We start from the raw sequence: 24,669 nt of genomic DNA, 5'->3' as shown, positions 1-24,669 counted from the left end.
ACTTTATAATTCAATTTCTTTATATTTATTTTCAATATCAACTCTTATTACATGTTTATTAACTTATTCTCATTATAACTGAAATCAAGTTAATTTATTACCATAGCCGTTATAATCCTCTGTCAACTACTTATTAGTATTACTTTTATTTAACTTTCATTAGCGTATCAATATGTTTTTAGACATCATCCTTGTGCTCACTAATAAAACAAAATTTTCTTTATGAATTGACAATGATGAAGCATACACTATTGTACCCATTCATATTCGATTTTTCATGATCAAATATTTCATAACCAAGAAATATATATTGAAATTAAAGTAAACATATACGTAGATTGAAGTACAAATACTTATAAATCAAGTGAGAAAAAAACTAATGATCATATAATGCGAAAAGAATAAGTTATATTATGATAAATAGTTAGCATTTAATTAAAAGAATTAAAAAATTTGCCATTTTATTTTTTTAGAAAGGAAAGTTATCTTTTTAAAATAGGTATAAGGTTATTATATATTTTTGTAAATATTTACCGGAATAAAGTTATGATAATTAAATTAAAAAAATATTATTTATGATATTTTAATTTATATAATAATTATTTTTTTCATAAAAATATAATTGTATTGAAAAAAGAATAATGGAGATTGGAAAGTTTATTATGAGCTTAAAACAATGGCAAGTTGACAAATATATTTTTAAGACTTTAGTCACTCATTTTATTTTATATGGATGTGTGGTTTTGGGTTGTAGTTTATCTAAATAATCATGGAAGAAGAAGATTAAAGGGATTCAAACACATATTTGGATATGGGAATAAAAAAGCTTAAAGACTATCGTTACTCATTTTATTTTATATGGATGTGTGGTTTTGGGTTGTAGTTTATCTAAAGAATCATGGAAGAAGATTGAATGGATTCAAACACAATTTATAACCCTCAAGGTTAAAGGAAGTGCCCCTTGCCATATCTTCCTTCCATTGGAAACATGGCTATGACTAGGTATCTTATGTATAAGAAGTTATGGCAACATGGATATCAAGAGGTTTCTTAAAATTGCTTCTAGCTTTAGTGAAAATCTCTAGTCTTGGTTGGACCATTGAGAAATAGAGAGAGATCATCTTGGAGAATATAAACACTATTTAAAATATTATTATTTCCAAATTTAATAATAAATTGTGGGGAATTCGAAGGAAAAAGGAAATCACTATATTATAACAAGGTGATCAACCAAAACCAAAGTTATTTGTTTGTCTTGATTAGTATTAAGAAGAAAGTCAAAATTAGAGCTAATTCTGAAAACACCATGGGATGAAGATGAAAAACACTTTGTCACCTATGGGATCCTAAGAAGGTTGAAGATGAAAATCACTTTCTCTTAGATTCTCCATAAAAATTTCTTTATTATTTTTATTTACTTTCCAATTTTTTTAACTATGGAGCATCCTTCTCATGAGAAATATAAAACTATCAATTACACTAGTTACCATCTTTTTAAGTTTAGTGCATCCTTCTAATAAAAAATATATATTAGCTGCACCATTTTTTAAACTTTAGTGTTGATGAGAAATATAAAATTATCATTTTAAATTAATTTACCAAAATTCAATACTTATCTTGAAGTAAAGTGATCATATATATATATATATAGGAAGGAGTTTAGCTCAAGTGGTATGGGACATGTTGCATATTTCGAATTGTGTTGGTTCAAGTCTTTCAAGACTAACTTGGATTTCCAAAATTTTAAGTAAATTTTTCCAAAATAAATAATAAAACTTATAGTATAAAAAAACTACTCTTTTAATAATATTTTTATATAAATTTTATAATTATTTAAATTTAAGTATTTTAGATTATCTATATATAAATAAGTTAGAGTTTGTCTTCTTCAAAATTAAAAGAATAAATTAACAATCAAAATTTAAAAGTATGTTAAGAAATATTTTATTTAATTCTTTAAATACCAATAAATTATTTGAAATTATATCGTTAAGAATCTTCGCAAGAGAAGTGACAAGAAAAGGCCGTGATTCTCAGTTTAATATTATTAAATTATTTCTTGATAAAATAAAAGCTTCTAAATGTGTCATAGGAACCTTGCCTTAAATAATTTTAACTTGAGATTTCTTATCTCTCCGGGTTATGCGGACACGGTGCCCAATAATGGCTTATTATTTAATCCATTAAATTATTATTAAACTCCGCAGACGATGGGGGAGGACAATTTTTTGTCCAAGGCTGAAAGGAATAGTTGTTGTTTAATAATGCCATTTAGCGAATAAAATGGAATAGACGAAAATGTCTAACACGTTTGGAAAAATAAGGCTTACCAGGCTTTTGCGTATTTGACAATGACCCCGCAATATCCGGAGAAGAGTACGAATCCTGAATGGTAGTTGAGACGGGAATGCCCTGAGTAGGGTAAGGGGTACGTTTTTGCGTGGAAAAATAAAAGTAAAGGTAGGGTGAGGGGGCACGTTTTTGTTTGGAAAATATTGGTATAAATTTTGGGAAATTTAAATTAGATTGGTTAAATTTTAAAATTTGTAGTGTTAAGGGGTTTTTCATAATACTTAATTTAATATAATTTTTAAATTTTTAAAAATAAAATTAAAAATAAAATAAAAACTAAACAAAATTATCACTTCATATCAATATCCCACTTTTCAAATATTGAAATATTATCCTCACATGAAGGCCAAGGCTCTCAACAACCCCGTTTTACGAATATTCTCGAACCTATTTGATTTTGGTTTTGGATGGCTATTGAAAATAATGGATTTTTTTATCCCAAACTTTGCCAACCATGGAAGCCCAAACCACCTCACACCTACTACCTTGGATATAGATATGAGGCACGGTCATCATACCTACCATTGGATAGAGAGATAATGACCGGATAAGTTGCATTGCAATGTATTATCCATAGTGGTTAGCTTCTTTTAGAAGTTGCAAATTGCATTACACATAAGCATGACGCATCCAACTTGATCAAACGAAGTTCCATGGCAAGGGGTTTCTTATATGCACTAAGATTCTATATTTTTAAAATATTTTTAAAAAATATTACATCAAGGCATGGTAATCTACCAGATCAGGGATGGGATTTTTTTAAATATGGAGTCGGTGGCACGAAGAAATTGAGGAAATTGTCAAAGCACCTGCACATCGATTTCGTTACCCATTAAAACTCTACCAGTGGTCATTCATTTTACCAAATAGTTAAACAATAACAGAAGCTAATCATGTTTCATCCTATAAATATGAGATCATGGCATTGCAGTTCTGATATCTGTGATTGCCCAGTTTTGAGAGATAGAGTTAGCGACACAGCGTGCCAAAGGCCACGTGATAACTTGGAAGCAAGTAGTACCCACTTTGCACTAGTGAGTGCAACCAAACGAAGACGAAAATATTGAGGTGATTGAGTGCGCATTCCCAATCTCTCGCATTACTTCTTTTCTATTCTGCATCCCATGGCATCTTCAGCCAAACACGCCTCCGCCTCCACCCCCACCTCCATCGAGGATGGCATCAAATGCGACCTATACGAAGTGTTCATCAATCACAGAGGGCCTGATGTTAAAAAAACCTTTGCCAGCCATCTTTACCATCGCCTCAGAGCACACCGACTGCAAGTTTTTCTGGACCAGGAAGAATTGCAGAAAGGAGATAATTTAACCCCTCAGATAGAAAGTGCTATTAGAGCTGCCTCCGTCCATATAGCTATTTTATCTCCCAATTATTGCGAGTCACCCTGGTGTTTGGATGAGCTGCTGCTCATGCTGAAGTCGAAACAGGAGTCGGGGTCAACCATTATTCCCATCTTCTATAATGTGAAGCCTTCAGAACTTCGGCGGACGCAGGTAGACAATAGCCTCAGTATGTGCAATCCCAGCCGGGGGACGGAGGGTAATATTGGAGTGTATGCTCGAGCCCTGCGTGTTCTAGAGGAGAAGAAAACATTTGACACAGAAATTCGACAACAAAAGCTGCGATACGACTCGGACACAATACGAAAATGGAGGGATGCTCTTTATGTTGTTGCAGGTATAAGCGGTTTCGAGTTGGAGGCGTATAATGGCGGGTGAGACCTCTAGCTATCCCTGGTCATTAATCATTGTTTTATTCATTTGTTTGATTCAAAGCTATAACTATGTCCTTAGGCTTTTCTTACTAGTGATTTTATTTTGATAATTGTTCAGTGACGAGGGGCGGCTGCTGATTGATGTGGTGGAACGAGTGCTGGAAATAGTTCCAAAAGCGCCACTGGATGTCTCCAAATATCCAACTGGATTGGAGGACAAGGTCAAAGATTTTGAAAACGGAGTGTTATTGCAGGAGCACGAAAATGTGAAGGGTAGGGTTGTAGGAATTGTGGGATTTGGCGGGATTGGAAAAACCACCCTCGCAAAACATTTCTTCAACCGGAAGAGATCACATTACAGTCGTTCTTGTTTTTTGTTTGATGTGAGAGGAAGCTCTTTAAAGTCGTTGCAGAACACACTTCTGGGTTGTTTAAACCCATTTTCTAAGGAAATAGACAACACTGCTGAAGGTATAGGGGAGCTTAGAAAGCATCTTTCTTCTTCTCGGGCTCTAATCATTTTAGATGATGTAGATAATATTGAACAGCTAAATGCACTTTTACCCGTTTGGGATGCCCTTGACTCCAAGAATTTGATTACAGTTACGTCTCGCCATAAGGACGTACTTACAAGCTGGGGTATTGAAAGATCATCTATTTACAGGCTACAAGGCCTTGATCAACAATACTCCAGAACGCTATTTTGCTGGCACGCCTTCCACCAACCCTATCCTGATGCAATATTTAGTGAAGTGGTTGATAAGTTTGTGAAAGCCTGCGATGGGCTGCCATTATCTCTTAAAGTCATCGGGGCGCTTCTCTATGGAGAAAAGGATCTTGAGAACTGGGAAGCGCAATTTCTCAGATTCTCCAAAATACTTCCAATGGATATACGAAACACTCTGAAAAATTGTTACGACAGTCTCGAAGAAGACGAGAAGCAGATTTTCTTAGATGTTGCCTGTTTCTTCATAGGAGAAGACAAGGACACAGCCATCAGGATTTGGAACGGATGCGGGTGGTCAGGAAGGCTGGCTCTTCAGAAGCTAGATGCTAAATGTCTCGTGGAGTTGCATCGGAAAAAATGCACCATTATCGACCCAGTCTTGGAGGTGGACGGGAAACAATGTATAAAGATGCATGACCATCTTAGAGACCTGGGAAGGTCTGTGGCGGAGACAGAACCTCGGCGTCGTATTTGGGGCCCAGATTTCCACTGGTGGTCATTTTTAGCGGTAAGCATTTGAAACTTTGGACAGACTTTCAAAATGTCAACTGTCGAATTTTGAATTTTAAAACTTTGTAAGGTCTCAATACTGCTTCTAACAGTTTTCAGAGAAGAATTTAGGTGCGTGGAATCACAAACTTTGCGCAGTGCAGTCCTCGGATACATTATATTGGGCAGCATCAGCTAAGTAGCTTGAAGCTGCTTAGGGCTGAAGGTTGTCTGGATAACGTATTTCGAAGCTACAATGTACATAAACTCAGATCACCAGAACCAATATGGTTGTGCTGGTCTAACTGTCCGCACTACTCTATACCTTTGAGCATTCCAATGAAGGAATTAAGAGTTTTATTCATAAAGGGAAGCAAGTTCAAAACACTATGGCAACATCAATCTCAGGTAACTAGTCAGGCCATTTATTGACATAAGGTTGTATTTATTTTCCTTAATTTATTGCAAATGTTGCTTTGGTTTTCAATATTCCGTCTTCGAATCCCGCAATGCACAAAACTTTTGACACCAAGGAAGAATTGCAGGTACCTCTGCATTTGAGGGAGTTGCATATCGCTACTGATAGTGTGTTAAAGATTCCAACGTCCATAGGGCAGCTGAATCAAATGGAAAAGATTGTCCTGGAACCTGACAAAATTCTTGGAAGATTGCGTCTGGAAACTTTGCCACCGGAGTTCGGTCATCTGAAGTCCTTGAAACACTTGGAGTTAAGGAGCTGTTCAAAGTTGAAGTCGCTTCCAGATTGCCTTTGTAGATTGGGCAAACTCCAACATATTAATTTGTACGAGTGCCGGGATCTGCAGGAGCTTCCAGGTGACTTTGGGCAATTGACTGACCTTCGACATTTTCGCTTGACCCGTTCCCAGTTACAGACGTTCCCAGAATCCTTTGGGAACTTGAGAAAGCTTGAACATATTGACTTAAAGTTCACCAAATTCCAGATCATTCCAGAGTCCTTTGGTAAGTTAACCAGCCTTCAACATATTGACTTGTCCTATTGCAGACATTTGGAAATGGTGCCATCTTGTTTTGACAATTTAACGAACCTCCAATATGTTGACCTGTCCCATTGTAGCCGTCTGGAAAGGATCCCATTATCTTTTGGGAAGATAAGAAACCTTCACCTGGACAATTGCAGCCGTTTGAAAAAATTGCCTTTCAAAATAGACTCTCCCATAGCTGAGAGCAATAATAATGATGATAATTTAACTTCAACATCCCAGCTTTCCACTGTGATCTCCATAGCCTCTCCCATACTGAGCAATGAAATTAACGGGGATAATTTAACTTCATTGTTCAGTATGGGGGAGTCTATGGAAACCCGGAACGTTGAAGTTAAACTATCATCATTAACATCATTGCTCAGTATGGGGGAATCCGTGGAAACCCGGGACGTTGAAGTTAAATTGTCGTCTGTGGTTTCCACTGTGTCCGCAGACCCCGCCATACTGAGCGATGAAGTTAAAGCTCGGGTTTCCACTGTCTCCACAGACTCCCCTATCCTGAGCAATGATAATTTCAGTGCAGTGCCGCTGGTTTCCGGTCACAACATGGAATCCGATAATGAAACCGGTAATTCAACTGTGTGGTCAGGGTTTAGTGTCCCTGCAGGATTCAATAATGATGGTTTAACTTCTTCAACGCCGGGGTTTCGCAGTGTGCCAAGACATCTATTTCCATAATAGAAATAGAATTCAATAATACTGATTTTGAAGGTCAGGTTTCCGACATCCTGTGTATAAAAATTCTTCACAAATATAATGTAGAATCTCCTGTGTATCGAAAGATTGATTTTTATGTAGGTTGAAATAAGATTTTCAAGTGAGATTTTTCTTATTTTACAAATATAATGTAGAGTCTCCGGTGTATCGAAAGATTGATTTTTTTATGTATGTGATATCTCTTTTCTTACAAAGTTGAAATATGATTTTAAGTGAATATTGTTTTTTCTAAGTTGTGATAATTTTTTTTTTTTTTAATTTAAAATATGTTATGTGTTTTATAATACATAAGTAAATTCAACATTTTGAAAAATGTACATCATTATAAAAATTTAAATTTATTATTTTAAAAAATCAGAGACCAAAAAATTATAACTCAAATATAGAAAAACAAATAAAAAAACTGAATTTATGTATTTGAACTTTCCAATACAGAAAAAACCGAATTTATGTATTTGAACTTTCCAATGATAGTACTGAATTTGAGTGATGTATAGGATATATTTTTCCATGAATAAAGAAGTATTATTTATAAATGTAATCTGAAATTTTCAAAAAATAATTTAGAATTTAATGTATATTGAAAATATTTTAAGTATTCTTTAAATTATAAATTTAGAATATAACTTATAATTTACAATTTAATGTATATTGAAATTATAAGTATTCTTTAAATTATAAATTTGAAATATAACTTTTATATTTAATATTTTAATGGTTGAATTGAATTTTTATTTTGTTGAAGTAATGTTAAATAACAATGAAATAAAGTTAAAATCTCACAGATTAATAGTGAATCATATATAGTTAAATTTTGACATATCAATAATAAAGTAAAAATAACTTTTAATTTTTTTCTTTGAAATAATTCATTTAAAATAAAAAGATATTTATTATTTTAAATAGTTATTATGTTAAAGAAATAAATGTGAAAAAAAAATTCATATCAGTAAAAACAAATTTACAACAAATTTACAATGAAGATTGTTTTGAAGGTCCTTTTAATTCTTTTATTTTTAAATAATTATCTAGATTAATTTTGTTGGAAAGATTGAAACAGATGTTGTTTTGCACAACAAACGATATAAATAGCCCAAGAGTGTTGCAAACACCAAATTTGCCCCCCTGTTTTCACAATCAATGAAGTCTGTTTTGATATAAATAGCCCAAGAGTGTTGCAAACACCAAATTTGCCCCCCAGTTTTCACAATCAATGAAGTCTGTTTTGTTTAACAAATTGGTGGTATTGAGAATTTCTATTTTAGGTTGAAGTCTCAAATATAAAGAGTAGTTTTTAAATGTGATTTTATGGAATTTTTGGGGATTTTTAGTTGGATTTAGCAAAATAAATTGTTGCCAAATTTTAATTTAAACTAGTTTTTTAACTATATATAGGGATTCAACATCCTTAAAAATTCCTAAAACACTTTGATTGTGAAAATTCACATTTCAAATTTGTAATTTCAATGAATCCCTATCAGATTCCACACAAATTAAATAGGAATTTTTTTTTTCCTAAAAATCATGTTTAAAAACCACAGTTATAACCTAATATCATCAAATTTGTATTGACTCCTGTGAATTCTCAAATATACAGCTTGAGTGGGCCTAATGGTTAAGAGCATGTATTTCCTCCTAAGAGGTCATAGGTTCAAAACCGCTTGAATGGGCCTAATGGTTAAGAGCATGTATTTCCTCCTAAGAGGTCATAGGTTCAAAACCACAGGAGGTAGAGTATGTATGCCTTCGTACATGAGTATGTATGCCTTCCTAGACTTAGGGTAGAAAGGCGGCTTGTGCATCACAATTTCATTGGAAAACAACATTGGTGTGGGTAGAAAGGCCCCATCTATCTTGTGCATCACAATTTCATTGGAAAACAACATTGGTGTGGGTAGAAAGGCCCCATCTATCCCTTAGGGTAGAAAGGCGGCTTGTGCATCACAATTTCATTGGAAAACAACATTGGTGTGGGTAGAAAGGCCCCATCTATCCCTTAATCCGGCTTGTGCATCACAATTTCATTGGAAAACAACATTGGTGTGGGTAGAAAGGCCCCATCTATCTTGTGCATCACAATTTCATTGGAAAACAACATTGGTGTGGGTAGAAAGGCCCCATCTATCCCTTAATCCTTCAATTTCCATGACTATGGGTAGAGGATTCTGCATCACAATTTCATTGGAAAACAACATTGGTGTGGGTAGAGGTTTGTGCATCTATCCCTTAATCCTTCGATTTCCATGACTGTGGGTAGAAAGGTATCTATCCCTTAATCCTTCGATTTTCCATGACTGTGGGTAGAAAGGCGGCTTGTGCATCACAATTTCATTGGAAAACAACATTGGTGTGGGTAGAAAGGCCCCATCTATCCCTTAATCCTTCGATTTCCATGACTGTGGGTAGAGGCTTGTGCATCACAATTTCATTGGAAAACAACATTGGTGTGGGTAGAGGCTTGTGGATCACAATTTCATTGGAAAACAACATTGGTGTTGTCCCACAAACAACGGGGTCTCATACACCAATTTGGTGATTTCCCATCTATCCCTTATCCTTCGATTTTCATGACTGTGGGTAGAAAGGCTTGTGCATCACAATTTCATTGGAAAACAACATTGGTGTTGTCCCACAAACAACGGGGTCTCATACACCAATTTGGTGATTTCCCATCTATCCCTTATCCTTCGATTTCCATGACTGTGGGTAGAAAGGCTTCTGCACCACAATTTCATTAGAAAACAACATTGGTGTTGTCCCACAAACAACGGGGTCTCATACACCAATTTGGTGTCTCGCTTGGCTGTGACCTTAAAAATGGATATTATTATTATTATTATTACATTGACACGTGGTCATTTCCTGTCTATCCCTTATCCAAAATGGAGTTTATTATTATTATTATTACATTTACACGTGGTCATTTCCCATCTATCCCTTATCCTTCGATTTCCATGACTGCACGTAGTGATTTCCCATCTATCCCTTAACCTTCGATTTCCATGACTATGGGTAGAAAGGCTTGTGCATCACAATTTCATTGGAAAACAACATTGGTGTTGTCCCACAAACAACGGGTTCTTATACACCAATTTGGTATCTCGCTTGGGTGTGACCTTAAAAATGGATATTATTATTATCATTACATTGACACGTGGTCATTTCCCATCTATCCCTTATCCTTCGATTTCCATGACTGCACATAGAAAGGCTTGTGCATCACAATTTCATTGGAAAACAACAACATTGGTGTTGCTAGAATATATAGAATGCTGTATGTTTTCGAATAGCTTCAACCATTAAAAAAAGGTAAGTAAATATGTTTATTGATGAACATTTCACAATTTTGAATTTAAGAGGGTTAAAAAAATTGAATATAATGATAAAATTACATGTTTATGATTTGTTTACTTTATTATTTTAAAATATTATTATAATAATTGATTTAAAGTTAAAATTTATGATAAAATTTTATTAAAAATAATAATAAAATGCTTTTCTCTTTCAAATAAAATATTTTAATCCGCTAACTATCTTTACTCATCGGGGCTGCAATGAAATTTATGCGAATCTATGCTCATGTCAAAGTACACATCATCTAAAATCAATACAATTTAAGTGAAATTTATTCCTCTTGATCATTATCTGCGGTCTTACTCATCGGTGCTGCCATGAAATTTATGCGAATCTATTCTCATGTCAAAGTACACATCATCTAAAATCAATACAATTTAAGTGAAATTTATTCCTCTTGATCATTATCTGCGGTCTTGGTGGTTATAATCTTCGGGTGTATTTGTAGATCTTTGGGGTGAACCCTAATAACATATATTTCATTAAATTTGGAAGTATTCATTGGATCTAGAATTTAGAACTTTAACTAGATTAAGTTTTTTCAAAGTGATGAATTAGAAAGTCACTTAGTTCACTAATTTTAATGTAGATATTCACCATTTTTTTGTGTAAAAATGATCATGATAAGCTTTATAAAAAAAATTATATAAACTTGCTAAAGCAAATCTTTCACATCTTAATCTTGGATTCCTTACATTATCTATTTTAATAGTTTTTATGGTCTATATTAAAAGATAAGTTTGTTAAGGTTATTTTATGAAAATAATGATGTGTATGTTACTATAATTAACCCATTTAATTATAGTCTAATATAGTAAATATCATGTATGTGTTAAGTTATGATTATTACTAAGAAACTGTTGGCACAATTTAAAAGTCTATCGCCTTTGCAACACTAGTAATATGGTTGAAGATTAAAAAATTCTCATAGATCATCCAGTTTATACTCATATTGGAATTAAATTTCAAAATATTTGTGACACTACCAACCTTCTTTATTGTTTAACTAAACAAAATTATGATGATCTTCAAACACTTCTTTTAATGCTTTTTGAGCATATTAACAATAAAATTCGAAAAACTTTTAGTAATATCTTTTTACCTTCTTAGATATAATTTTTGGTCTTAGTGGATGATAATCATCATTATCACCATCATAATTACATACTATTGTAGGAAGTTTGCACCATTTTAGAGTTGAGAAGAAAAAAAAAAGTAGTATCAAAATAAATGTTGAATGTGAGTAGTAGCATAATTTATTTTTATTTATTATTCGTACTTTTATGTTATAAAAAAAGTTGATTGAGGTCTGCTTAATGAATAATAGATTAATATGAAAGATACATATTAAGCATAAAGTTATTTAATGACAAATGATCTTAGTGATGTGTCCAATATATACCATTATTTAGAACTTTAACTAGATTAAGTTTTTTCAAAATGAGGAATTAGAAAGTCACTTAGTTCACTAATTTTAATGTAGATATTCACCATTTTTTGTGTAAAATTATCATGATAAAATTTATAAAACAAATTTATATAAACTTGCAAAAGCAAATCTTTCACATCTTAATTTGAATTCCTTACATTATCTATTTTAATATTTTTATGGTTTATATTAAAAGATAAGTTTGTTAAGGTTATTTTATGAAAATAATGGTGTATGTTACTATTATTATCCCATTTAATTATAATCCGATATAGTACATAACATGTATGCCTTAAGTTATGATTATTACTAAAAGAGTGTTACCACAATTTAAAAGTCTATCACCTTTGCAACACTAGTAATATGGTTGAAGATTAAAAAACTCTCATAGATCATCCAGTTTATACTCATATGGAATTAAATTTCAAAATATTTGTGAGGCTACCAACCTTCTTGATTGTTTAACTAAACAAAATTATGATGATCTTGAAATACTTCTTTTAATGCATTTTGAGCATAACAATAAAATTTGAAATAAATTTTAGTAATATCTTTTTACCTTCTTATATACCATATTTGGTCTTAGTGGATGATAATCATCATTATCATCATCATAATTACATACTATTGTAGGAAGTTTGCACTATTTTAGAGTTGAGGAGAAAAGAAAAATTAGGATCAAATTAAATGTTGATTGTGAGTAGCAGATTGAGGCTTTCTGAATGAATAATAGATTAATATGCAAGATATATATTAAGTATAAAGTTATTTAATGACAAATGATCTTAGTAATGTGCCCAATATATACCATTATTTAAAACTCTAACTAGATTAAATCTTTTCAAAATGAGGAATTAGAAAGTCACTTAGTTCACTAATTTTAATGTAGATATTCACCATTTTTTGTGAAAAAATTATCATGATAAAATTTATAAAACAAATTTATATAAACTTGCAAAAGCAAATCTTTCACATCTTAATGTGGATCCCTTACATTATCTATCTTAATTTTTTTATGGTTTATATTAAAAGATAAGTTTGTTAAGGTTATTTTATGAAAATAATGATGTGTATGTTACTATTATTAACCCATTTAATTATAATCCGATATATAGTAAATGTCATGTATGTGTTAAGTTATGATTATTACTAAAAGAGTGTTAGCACAATAAAAAGGCTATCACCTTTGCAACACTAGTAATATGGTTGAAGATTAAAAAACTGTCATAGATCATCCAGTTTATACTCATATTGGAATTAAATTTCAAAATATTTGTTACGCTACCAACTTTTTGGATCGTTTAACTAAACAAAATTATGATGATCTTGAAACACTTCTTTTAATGCTTTTTTAGCATAACAATAAAATTCAAAATAACATTTAGTAATATCTTTTTACCTTCTTATATACCATGTTTGATCTTAGTGGATGATAATCATCATTATCACCATCAACATTACATACTATTGTAGGAAGTTTGCACCATTTTAGAGTTGAGAAAATATTTTTTTAGGATCAAATTAAACGTTGAATGCGAGTAGTAGCATACTTTATTTTTATTTATTATTTGTAGTTTTATGTTAAAAATGTTGGGTTATGTTATATTCTTTCCACGACTAGCCCACGTAGTTAACCGGGGGGTTAGAGGGGGGGAAAAGCCCCCCTTCGTTGCACCGATTGTGTAGTGGGGAGGGGGTCACAGGGGGTTTGAGGTGTACCCGTAACTCTACTTTATGGGGTCCAGGGCAGCGCCTCGGAAAATTTTGGTTTTGGACCCTATGTCAGGTTGGGTGGACCCACCTATAGTTTTGTGCATGATTTTCGCACATATTTTTTGGACGCGATGGTTTTCGGTCCATGGTATTGGACGCGATGGTTTTTGGTCCATGGTATTGGACGCGATGGTTTTCGGTCCATGGGATTAGATGCTTTGGCATGTATAAATATGTATTATAACATTGAAAGGAACATAATGAAAAATCAAGCTGGTAGTCCTGGTTTTGGGATCCAAGGGAAAATCTCTGTGTATATGTGTTTTATGTGTTATGCTCTAGCATTGTTTATTTTCTATGTTTAAGAATTTGTATGCAGGTAATTTCTGTACGGGGTTAAAACCTACATTTGGTATCAGATCATTTTTGGCTTCAAGGGGATGCCTTTGTTGCTAACGGGTTTCGCTCGGGCCTGTGGTAGACCCTGTTCAGTGGGAGATCTACGAGATTGATTCTGGTGGTGAAAAAAGATGACAAGCAGTGGAAAGATAGAGATCAAGAAATTTAATGGTCAGAGTTTTGAGTTGTGGAAACTCAAGATGGAGGATTTGTTGGTGGATAAAAATCAGTTGATCGCAATAGAACCGGGTACTAAACCAAGGAGAGTGTCTGATGAAGAATGGAAGAAGTTGGATCGAAAGGCAAAGAGCATAATACGATTGTGTGTCTCATATTCAGTATTGCTGAATGTATCAGGGGAGGCTATAATGAAGGCTTTGTGGGACAAGTTAGGGACTTTGTACCAATCTAAGTCTCTGGTGAATAAATTGTTCCTCCGGAAAAAGTTGTATAACCTGAGGATGAAAGATGGAGACTCGGTGACAAAGCATCTGAACGCATTTAATACTGTGGTAAGTCAGTTAGCATCTGATGATATTAAAATTTCAGATGAAGATAAGTGCATTAGTTTGTTGTGTTTTCTACCAGATTCGTGGGATAGTTTGGTTATTGCAATAGGTAGTAATGCAACTGCCTTGCAATTTGATGAAATAGTCTCAGCCTTGCTGACGGAGGAGATGAGATGGAAAAATATGGAGACCCAGAATGGTGATGCCTTGTCTATATGAGGACGGTCCCAAAATAGAAACAAAAATAAGTCATTGAGTAGGAGATCTAAATCTCCAGGAAAACCTATAAAGGTGGTGTGCTAGAAATGTAGAAAGGAAGGGCACTACAAAAGGGACTGTAAATCTAAAGCTCCTGGTAAAGGAAATGGATATGATGATGCTTCTTCTGTAGAGGCGAAAACCACCTCAAATGAAGGTGGGGATGTGTACTTGGCTTTTTCAAGTACACATGTAGATCATGAGGCATGGTTAATTGACTCAGGTGCATCCTTTCACTTCACTCCCCATAAAGAGTGGTTCTGCGAGTATGAGAAATATGATGGTGGTGATGTCTTCTTAGGAGATGATAGGAAGGCTAGAATTGTTGGTCATGGAAAAGTAAAGTTGAAGTTGCAAGGTGGAAGGGTTAAAACACTTCCGGGTGTTCTGTATATTCTTGCATTGGCCAGAAATCATATTTCTGTAAGAAGTTGGATGATGCAGGTATAAAAATAGTGTTTGAGAAGGATACCTGCAAGATGGTTCAGGGAGCACTGGTATTGATGTGAGGAGTTTAGATTGGAACTCTGTACAAGCTGCAAGGTAGCATTGTTATTAATGGGTGAAATAGTTCTGTGGTTCCTGAAAGTGGAGCAGAAAATCTAGTGGTCTTTGGAGAGAATACCATGTTGTGGCATCAAAGGCTTGGACATATTGGAGAGAAGGGCCTTAAAATACTTCATGGTAAAGGTATGGTAGAAGGTATGAGTAATAGCTCTTTGGATTTTGATTTCTGTGAAAATTATGTATATGGGAAGCAGAATCGGGTGAGTTTCCCCTCTGGTGGTAAGAAGTCAAAACATATATTAAAGCTTGTGCACAGTGATGTGTTTGGACCTGTGAAGGTTCCATCACTGGGTAAGTTTGTGTACTATGTATCATTTATAAATGACTTCTCAAGGAATACATGGATATATTTCCTTAAGAAGAAATTTGAAGCCTCTAACAGGTTTAAAGAATTTAAGGCTCTCGTGGAAAATTAGACGGAGAAGAAGATAAAGGTGTTGACGACAGATAATGGTGGAGAGTTTTGCAGCAAGGAATTTGAAGAATTCTGTAAGAAGTATGGTATAGCACTGCAGAAGACTACTCCATATACACCTCAGCAAAATGAAGTTGCAGAAAGAATGAATAAGACGTTGATGGAAAGGGCAAGAAACATGCTCAGTGGTGTCGGGTTAGGATAGGAATTTTGGGCAGAGGCGGTGGATACTGCATATTACCTGGTCAACAGATCACCTTCATTAGCATTGGAGGATAAAACTCCACAAGAGGTATGGACTGGTAAGAAACCCTCTCTTTCACATCTGAGAATATTTGGATGTGATGCATATGTACATGTTCCAAAGGAGAAACGAACCATGTTGGATAGTAAATTTGAAAAGTGCATCTTTATTGGGTATAAGGATGATTTAAAGGGTTATAAGCTTTGGAACCGAGTAGCAAGGAAGGTTGTGTACATCTGACATGTGGTGTTTAGAGAGGTGAAAGATGTTATTAAACATGAAGTCCAACCAAAGGAACCTGAGAAGATAGAGTTTGAGCTAAAAGAGGAAGAATCAGACTCTATAGCAGAGGATGAATCAGAAGATGAAGAGCCACAAACTCCGGGTCTGAGAAGATCAGTTTGAGAAAGAAGGTAGCTAGAAAGGTATAGTCCATTTGCTCTTTGTTCAAATTTTTCTTTATCTATTACTGACGATGATCCCAGAACTGTGAAGGAAGCAGTAGATTCAGAGGATGGAAAACTTTGGAAAGAGGCCATGGTTGATGAAATGGCATCTTTGAACAAAAATGAGGCTTGGGATCTAGTGGTCAACAATAAGACAAATGCAGAAGGAAAGGTGGAGAAATACAAAGCTCAGTTGGTAGCAAAAGGTTATTCCTAGGTGTCGAGAATTGATTTTGGTGATATTTTTTCTCTTGTTGCCAAGGTAACTTCTATTAGATTAATTTTATATGTTGCTGCTGCTTTTGATTTTGAGGTAGAGCAGATGGATGTGAAGACAACATTTCTTCATGGGGATCTGGAAGAGGAAATATACATGAAGCAACCTGAAGGCTTTGCGGTGAAGGGTAAGAAAGAACTGGTATGCAAGTTAAAGAAGTCTCTGTATGGGCTAAAACAATCACCAAGGATGTGGTATTAGAAATTTGATACATTTATACGGGGAATTGGCTCCACCAGAAGCAAAGCAGATCACTGTGTGTATTTTAAATTAATTGGTGACCGTGTTATTTATCTGGTCTTGTATGTGGATGATATGTTGCTGGTTGGAAATGACAAAGAAATTATCTAGGATTTGAAGACCCAATTGTCCTTCGAATTCGACATGAAAGATCTTGGTGCTGCAAACTATATTTTGGGCATGGAAATCAAAAGAGATTGGGAAAATAGGAAGCTTTGGTTAAACTAGAGGAAGTATGTCGAGACAATACTGCAGAGGTTTATTATGCAAGATAGTAAACTGGTGAAGGTTCCTATTCCTGTAGGTGTAAGGCTATTTGCTGAACAGTGTCCCAAAACACAAGAAGAGGAAGAGGATATGTCCTGTGTTCTATATGAAAGTGTAGTCGGTAGCTTGATGTATGCAATGGTCTGTACTAGATTAGACGTTGCACATGCAGTGGGAGTATTGAGCAGGTTTATGTCAAAACCAGTGAAGGAGCACTAGACAGCAGTGAAGCGGGTTTTCAAGTATTTGCATGGCACTAGTGATTATAGTTTGTGCTACCGAGGAAGACCAGGATTGGACAGAGTGTTGGATATTCATGGCTTTGTTGATGCAGACTGGGCTAGAGATCTGGATCAATGAAGATCTACAAGTGGGTATGTGTTTAACCTATTTGGAGGTGCAGTCAGTTGGATGAGTAAGAAACAATCTGTAGTGGCACTATCAACTACAGAGGCAGAATACATGGCAACCATTCATGCAAGCAAGGAAGCAGTTTGGTTGTAGAGATTGTGTTCAAGTATGGGGTTAGTAAAGGAAGTTATAAGGATAGACTGTGATAGCCAAAGTGCAATTTTTTTGCCAAAGAACCCTACATATCATTCAAAGACAAAGCACATTGATGTTCAATATCACTTTGTGAGGGATATGATAGAAGACAAAAAGGTGTTGCTAGTAAAGGTGGACCTTTGAAGAATACTGTAGATGCATTGACAAAATCTGTGAGCACTGAGAATTTCTCTTGGTGTCGAGAGAAAATGGGTGTTTGAGGGTTGGAAATATGACTAAGCTCTCTTGTGGCCCCATGTGGAGAGAAAACAACAAGTGGGAGAATGTTGGGTTGTGTTATATTCTTTCCACGACTAGCCCACGTAGTTAACTGGGGGGTTAGAGGGGGGGCCGAGCCCCCCTTCGTTGCACTGATTGTGTAGTGGGGAGGGGGTCACAGGGGGTTTTGGCATGATTTTCGCACATGTTTTTTGGATGTGATGGTTTTCAGTCCATGGTATTAGACGCAATGGTTTTCGGTCCATGGTATTGGATGCTTCGGCATGTATGAATATGTATTATAACATTGAAAGGAACATAATGAAAAATCAAGCTGGTAGTCCAAGTTTTGGGATCCAGAGGAAAATCTCTGTGTATATGTGTTTTATGTGTTATGCTCTCACATTGTTTATTTTTTGTGTTTAAGAATTCATAGTACGGGGTTAAAACCTACAAAAAACTTGAGGCTTACTTAATGAATAATAGATTAATATGCAAGCTATATATTAAGTATAAAGTTATTTAATGACAAATGATCATAGTAATGTGTCCAATATATACCATCATAGATCCATTTTAAGTGCAGATGTAGGTATCAAATTTCTTCACATGCAAACGTTTTGAGTGAAAGATACAATGTGTTATTTTTCATTGTTGAAACTGTATTTTTGAGTGCTAATATTTTGAGTGAAAGATACAATGTTCTATTTTTCATTGTTGAAACTGTATTTTTGAACGCTAAATAGAGTATATACGACAAAATAAAAATTTTAACCATAATTTTTTTCTTTTTCTTATATATAGATATATATGAAGTTGATATTGACATAAATTAGTTAACATAAATCTTCAAATAGTTTCTCTGTATCTCTAGCTGAAATATTTTTTAAAAGTATAAGATTTAAACATCTAATTCACACATTTTATATACTTCTAATTACTTTACTAAATATTCATTTTTAAATTTTTCTATTTAGAACATAATTTTTATTTCCCCCCTTTATTGGGTTGTAAAATGAGCCTCTCATCTCAATTAATAATCATTTTAATGATCGAAATCAATCATGAATTAGAATAGTAACAAAGTAGTACAATTTGATTATTTCAAATACAATAGGAAAAAGAGAAAATTGACTAAGATGTTTATTACAAATGTTTAGTTTTTATTCCTGTAGTGTTTAAGGATGTTATATTGAAAAGAACATATTAACATTCATCTAAAACTTAGATTCCTTACATTATTTCTATTATCATTAACATTTATATTTATGTATTAAATTTGACTCGTGAATAATAGATTTTGAAAAAAGAAAACTTACCTATAAAGTTATTTAACAATATACTAATATTGTTTTTCTTACTATTATTGACCATTTTAAATTGACACTAACTACTTTTCCTAAGTTGAGTACAAATTAATTATACTAGTACAATGTTGGCACCACTTCAAAATCTATAGGAGGAAATATTTTATAATTCTAGTTGTGTTGTTCAATGATCAAAATAATTTTTTTATAAATTAGAGTGCAACAAAATAGTGAATTTGATTTATATCAATTATAATAAGGAAAATTATGGAAAACTCACCTCAAACATTATACCAAGTGTCTAGCATTTATTCATTAAGTGTTAAAATGGTTTATAATAGAATACTAATTAGGTACTCCATTGTTTTTTTAATAGACCAAGTTTAGAAGATGTTTTTAAGTGCATTATTGAATTTGATTATGCATATTTGATATGGTGAGGAGTCATGTTGGTCAAATAAAGCTTTGAAAACTTAAATATTTTATGGCATTGTCATGTACTTTGTATAACACATGATTACAATGACATATTAAATAATATAAAACTCCTTCAAAAAGAATATGAAGAGAATATTTGATATACAACAAATATGGAAAAGTGTGTCTGAATGGATATTAATAGATCCTTAAAAAAAAATTACATTCATGAATCATATAAACCTACCCTTAAGATATTCACTCAAGTAAATCAAGAATGGCTTCTACACCATATTTATTTATCTTGGTCTTCTTGCAATGTTCTTTCTTTGGCATCCATGCTCACACTATGGTATTAATTGGAATAGAGCCAAGTTCTGTGTCATCAAGATTTGGTACCCAATATTGCTCTAAAAATTTTCCATTGTATTTCCCTAACATAGGCTTCCACCAGTCAACCTTTACATGAAGATTCTCACTTTCATTATCCCTAAAGATATGGGAGATGGATTTTGCCATCCAAATCATCTCTCCTGCATCCTCATTTCTTGATCTAACTAGCAACATATTTCCTTTCTCAACATCAATCATCGGATTGAAAGTTGGTTTTGGCTCATTGCATTTGGGTCCAACATATATTGGTTCATCTATCACATTATCAAAATCTCCATCCATAATACTTGAGATTACTTGGAGTGCATTACGATCAACATCAACAATGTGTTGTGTCTTGGGCCAGAAATCCTCAGAAGATGAATCACTTCCATCTATTATTCTATGATCATTATAGATTCCATCTAATGTATCAAGAACTTTTTCCCAATACACTACTTTATGTTTCCATTCCTTTGTAACAATTGGTGAATCCTCATTCCTAATAGCGTCATTCTACATTTTTATGTATGATGTTATCCCTTCCTTTATTCCTTTTAAATAGACATCATTATGTTTGGAAGCTAAGAAAGATGGCTTCCCTATGGGAATTATAGGTCGGCCTTCATCATCTATATTCCATAACTCAACTGGTTCTGACCACTCAATATCTCTAATTGATTCTTTGTACCGTAGTACTGGAACATCATTGAGTACAAGAAATTGGAAGTATTGGACATTAAGATGTCCAACTAGTGCATTTTTTTCCTCCTTGATGTAACTATTAAGGAAACTTTTGAAGTTATAGACCTTGTCAATAAGTGTAGGTCGAAACACTCAATTTTCTTCAATTGTGCAATATGTATCCATCATTTTAGGTAAAGAATAAATATATTTACTTTTTAGGTTGGAAGACATTCTTCTGTAGGTTCCATCTATGTCTTCATGGGTGTGCCCCATAGGCAAGAACCCAACCTCAATAGTGATGAAGACACCAAGTGTAGTTAAAAGTGATAGAAACATGAAAATATAGCGATTCTTATTATCACTTGCTGCATTGTCCAACTGTAACAAAAAATGTGGAGGAAGAGGTTTAAAGTCAACATTTTGACTTTTTGAACTTCCATGAGATATAAAATCATCCTTGTACCCTTGACATTTTGAGTAAATAGAGGTGTCAAGTAATGCATTTGTAAGTGGGTTTCTTGAAATTCCACTTTCATAAAGTAGATCACCATACATATCCATTTGTGGGTCTTCAAGGTCCCTTAAGCACTTTGCAAGGGATGTAATAGTAAATTGTGATCCCATATGGATAAATGGTAAGGAGAAATGACCAAAACCTCCTACCTTATAACCATGTGTAAGCATACCTATCAATGACAAACCTAAATTTGTTCCTACAATAGATTTTGATTTGAGAAGTAGCCGTGGGATTGAAGTCTTTGTTTTGTCCATTTTATCATGGATAATTCTCAAATACTCCTTTGGAAAACTGCTCTGACATAATTCTATGGGCATAGTAGAAATATCTTCCACACATAACAATCTTGTTATGTTTCTTCAACCTACCTCGTTCCTTTTCTTCCAACTCTTTTGTAGTTGCTGACTTCATTTGTGCTTTCAACACAATACATTCACTGCATTTACTGAAGTTGGTGTTCTTTGAAAATGCCACATATCGAAACTTAGTATTCCAGATATTGCTCATTATTGACTGTGATATTGATGGGTAATTGAGCTTTTGAAGAGCCTCATTGATATCTTTTAACAAATAATTTTGTGTGTAAGTCGAAGGAATCAATCTTAAAGGAGCAGATGTTCCATCTTCTTGAACTTGACGTGTTTGGTTTGGTGAAAAATCTAAATTATCCATTACAATTTTGTGCAATATTTATATGGCTGCCACTGTGTGAGCTCGTGCTTTGCATGTGTTGGTGTTACCATGAATAGCTTTGATCTGTCCATGTTGGAAATAATGCTGGTAGTAATAGAATGTGCTTTGAGGAATTTTATGTATCTTATACCATGCTTTCTTACAAATAATATTCCCATTAAATCTCATGTCCTTTATATTTCTAGCAATATGTGGTAGGCCATGGCCATGGCCATGGCCCTTTGACATGACTGTGTTTGACATGAGTGAATTCAAGACTAATTCTCTAATACCATTTTTATTTATTTGTCTCATATCCCTTCTAGCACCTGCAATGGCCTTCCTATCCACATGTTGAAGACAATCTTTTCTACAACATACATCTGCTGCCAAAACTCTAATTTCTTTCTCTTCATCTATTTTTGTTTGACATTTTTCAAATTTTTTTGTAGTGATAACTTGTTTAATCCTTTTATATGGCCTTGTTACATTCATATCAATTGAGTTTCTATCTTTTTCATTACAAAAGTACCCATCCCAATTGTTTAAGGGATTTGTGTCCTCTATAACATCCCATATCACCATTTCCTTGGGTGGCTCCTTGAACTTTTCATTGGCCCTTAATATCACACCTTTGTTGTCCACCAACTTATTTATTGGCCATCTAACCAAAAAGTGTATAGACTTATCCCCAATTCTGCATATCTCACAATTTCCATCTATCTCTTCTAGAAAAACACCAAAATCCATTTCACCTTTGTACATATGAATCTAACCCTATCTTGGGGAATATTTGTGGCATGATCATGACAGTGAGGCTCCAAATTTGATTCTGGCCAGATTTCATAAGATTCTAATGTACCTCCAAGTGTATGCTCAAATCCTGTTGGATGTGGTAGAGGAGCATTATGTTTTAACACCTTCTCAATTTTAACCACTATGCATCATTTCTTTACCATCTTTCCATGCACTTTATGCCTAAGCTCTGTATTGAATATGGAGCCCTCGCCCACCTTCATTCCATGTTGCAGAAGATCTACCTTGGCTCCAGTAGAAAAAGTGGAGGAAACATTTGCACGTATAAACGAATGTAAATAAGGTTAGTATTTACTCAAAAAACATTTATTATGCTTTCAATACTATATAACACATGCTTCAATATTTTGATTTACCTATGTTGTGTCTCAAATCCATGATCTTCCATGGATGTATGTCCCCTTCATTAACATCCTCATCAATCAAATGTGGTTGAGTTACAACAATGATCAAAATTGTAACATAACTAGCATTAACCCTTTCTCCAACATAATAAGTTCCATCCTTTACAGATTCGACCCTTCCTAGCCCAATGACTTGATCATTAATAAGGAGATCAACATAGTCCCCTTTTTCCAAAATTATATTTTCCATTGTAGCTTGTATCAATTCTGTAACAACAATTAAATCGTAACTTGTAATTAAAAGGTTGAACAGTGTAAAGTGTGACTTTATATTTTCGCAAAAACACACAACTTACGAAAAAGTAATATAGATGCAAAAATTAAAATAGTATGGTAGTAATATTGTATGTAATGAAACATTGTTTCCTCAAATGAAAGGCAATAATCAATATCATTTCTTCTACTACAAACATAAGCATATTGCTAGAAGCAACATTACATGGTCAAATAAATCTAGCACATGCTAGATTTCCTTCTAGGACAAACAAGCACATTGTCAATAAGAATATTCTAAGGGGAAGGAAATCCACCACATGCTAAATTTCCTTCTAACGTAATAGAAGCATATTACTCACAAAAACATTTCAAAGTAAAAGAAATCTTACACATTCTAGAGTTTATTCTAGCACAAACACAATAACATTGCCAAAAACAACATTTTAGTGTGAAAGATATCTAGCATACGCTTGATTTACTTCTAGCACAAACAAAAGCACATTTCCAACAATAACATTGTAGGGAAAAAAAATCCAACAACTTCTATCAGAAACATAATCACATTTCCCATAACAACGTCGCAAGGTAAAATAAATTTAAAGCATGCTACCTTTAAATGTAGCATAAATACAAGCATACTATCAAAAACAACATTTCATGCCAGAAGAAATCTAGTGCATGCTATATTTACTTCTAACGCAAACAAAAGCACATTACCAAGGTGAAGGAAACCTAAAACATGTTAGATTTCCTTCTATAATAAACAACCAAATTGAAAACAACAATATTGCATAGCAAAATAAATCTAGCACAACTTCTAGCCCAAACAAAAGCACAACATTTCCAATAACATTGCGAAGGTGAAGGAAATCTAACACTTGCTAGATTTCCTTTTATCATAAACAACCAAATTGACAACAACAATATTGCAAAGAAAAAGAAATCTAACATAGTTTCTAGCCCAAACACAAGCACGTTTCCAATAAAAATATTGCAAGGTGAAAGAAATTTAACGCATCTTAGCTTTACATGTGGCACAAATACAAGAAAACTAACAACAACAACATTGCATGCCAAAAGAAATCTATTGCGTGTTATGTTTCTTTTTAACACAAATCAACAAAGTGTAATGGTGATTCTCTGTTGTGAAGACCCATATTAAAAGTGGTGTAATGCTAATAAGACCAATGCAGTTATTGCCAGGATACCAATGTAAAGTCTCATTGTTCAAAAGTTTAGGGCCGCCTCGGTAAAACCGTGCATGTTATATTCAGTGACTATGGCATACTCTGAGGTAGAATAAGTAATAAATTTTGTGCATCAATAGAGTTTT

The 24,669-nt window shown here is 33.7% G+C and overlaps 1 protein-coding gene across 1 annotated transcript; it reads left to right on the top strand.

Moving 5' to 3' along the window:
- Positions 1-3,311: 3,311 nt before the first annotated feature.
- Positions 3,312-7,119, top strand: LOC149212318 (disease resistance protein Roq1-like). The gene is made up of 4 exons (XM_089390591.1): positions 3,312-4,087; positions 4,206-5,322; positions 5,436-5,711; positions 5,849-7,119. The coding sequence occupies exons 1-4, from the start codon at positions 3,477-3,479 to the stop codon at positions 7,004-7,006; spliced, it is 3,162 nt and encodes a 1,053-aa protein (XP_089246717.1). The 5' UTR covers positions 3,312-3,476; the 3' UTR covers positions 7,007-7,119.
- Positions 7,120-24,669: the final 17,550 nt, after the last annotated feature.

The sequence above is a fragment of the Pinus tabuliformis genome, chromosome 1_1 (assembly GCF_031772625.1).
Source record: "Pinus tabuliformis cultivar Carrire ecotype Pingquan chromosome 1_1, CPIR1, whole genome shotgun sequence".
In the NCBI taxonomy this organism is placed as follows: Eukaryota; Viridiplantae; Streptophyta; class Pinopsida; order Pinales; family Pinaceae; genus Pinus; species Pinus tabuliformis.
This window is presented reverse-complemented; position numbering and strand designations above follow the sequence as displayed.

Bases quoted from the DNA above. Each gene is read 5' to 3' on its own strand.
- LOC149212318 (XM_089390591.1), top strand. From the start codon at position 3,477: ATGGCATCTTCAGCCAAACACGCCTCCGCCTCCACCCCCACCTCCATC. The intron at 4,088-4,205 runs GTGAGACCTCTA...ATAATTGTTCAG, and splicing joins TTGGAGGCGTATAATGGCGG to TGACGAGGGGCGGCTGCTGA. The intron at 5,712-5,848 runs GTAACTAGTCAG...GAAGAATTGCAG, and splicing joins TATGGCAACATCAATCTCAG to GTACCTCTGCATTTGAGGGA.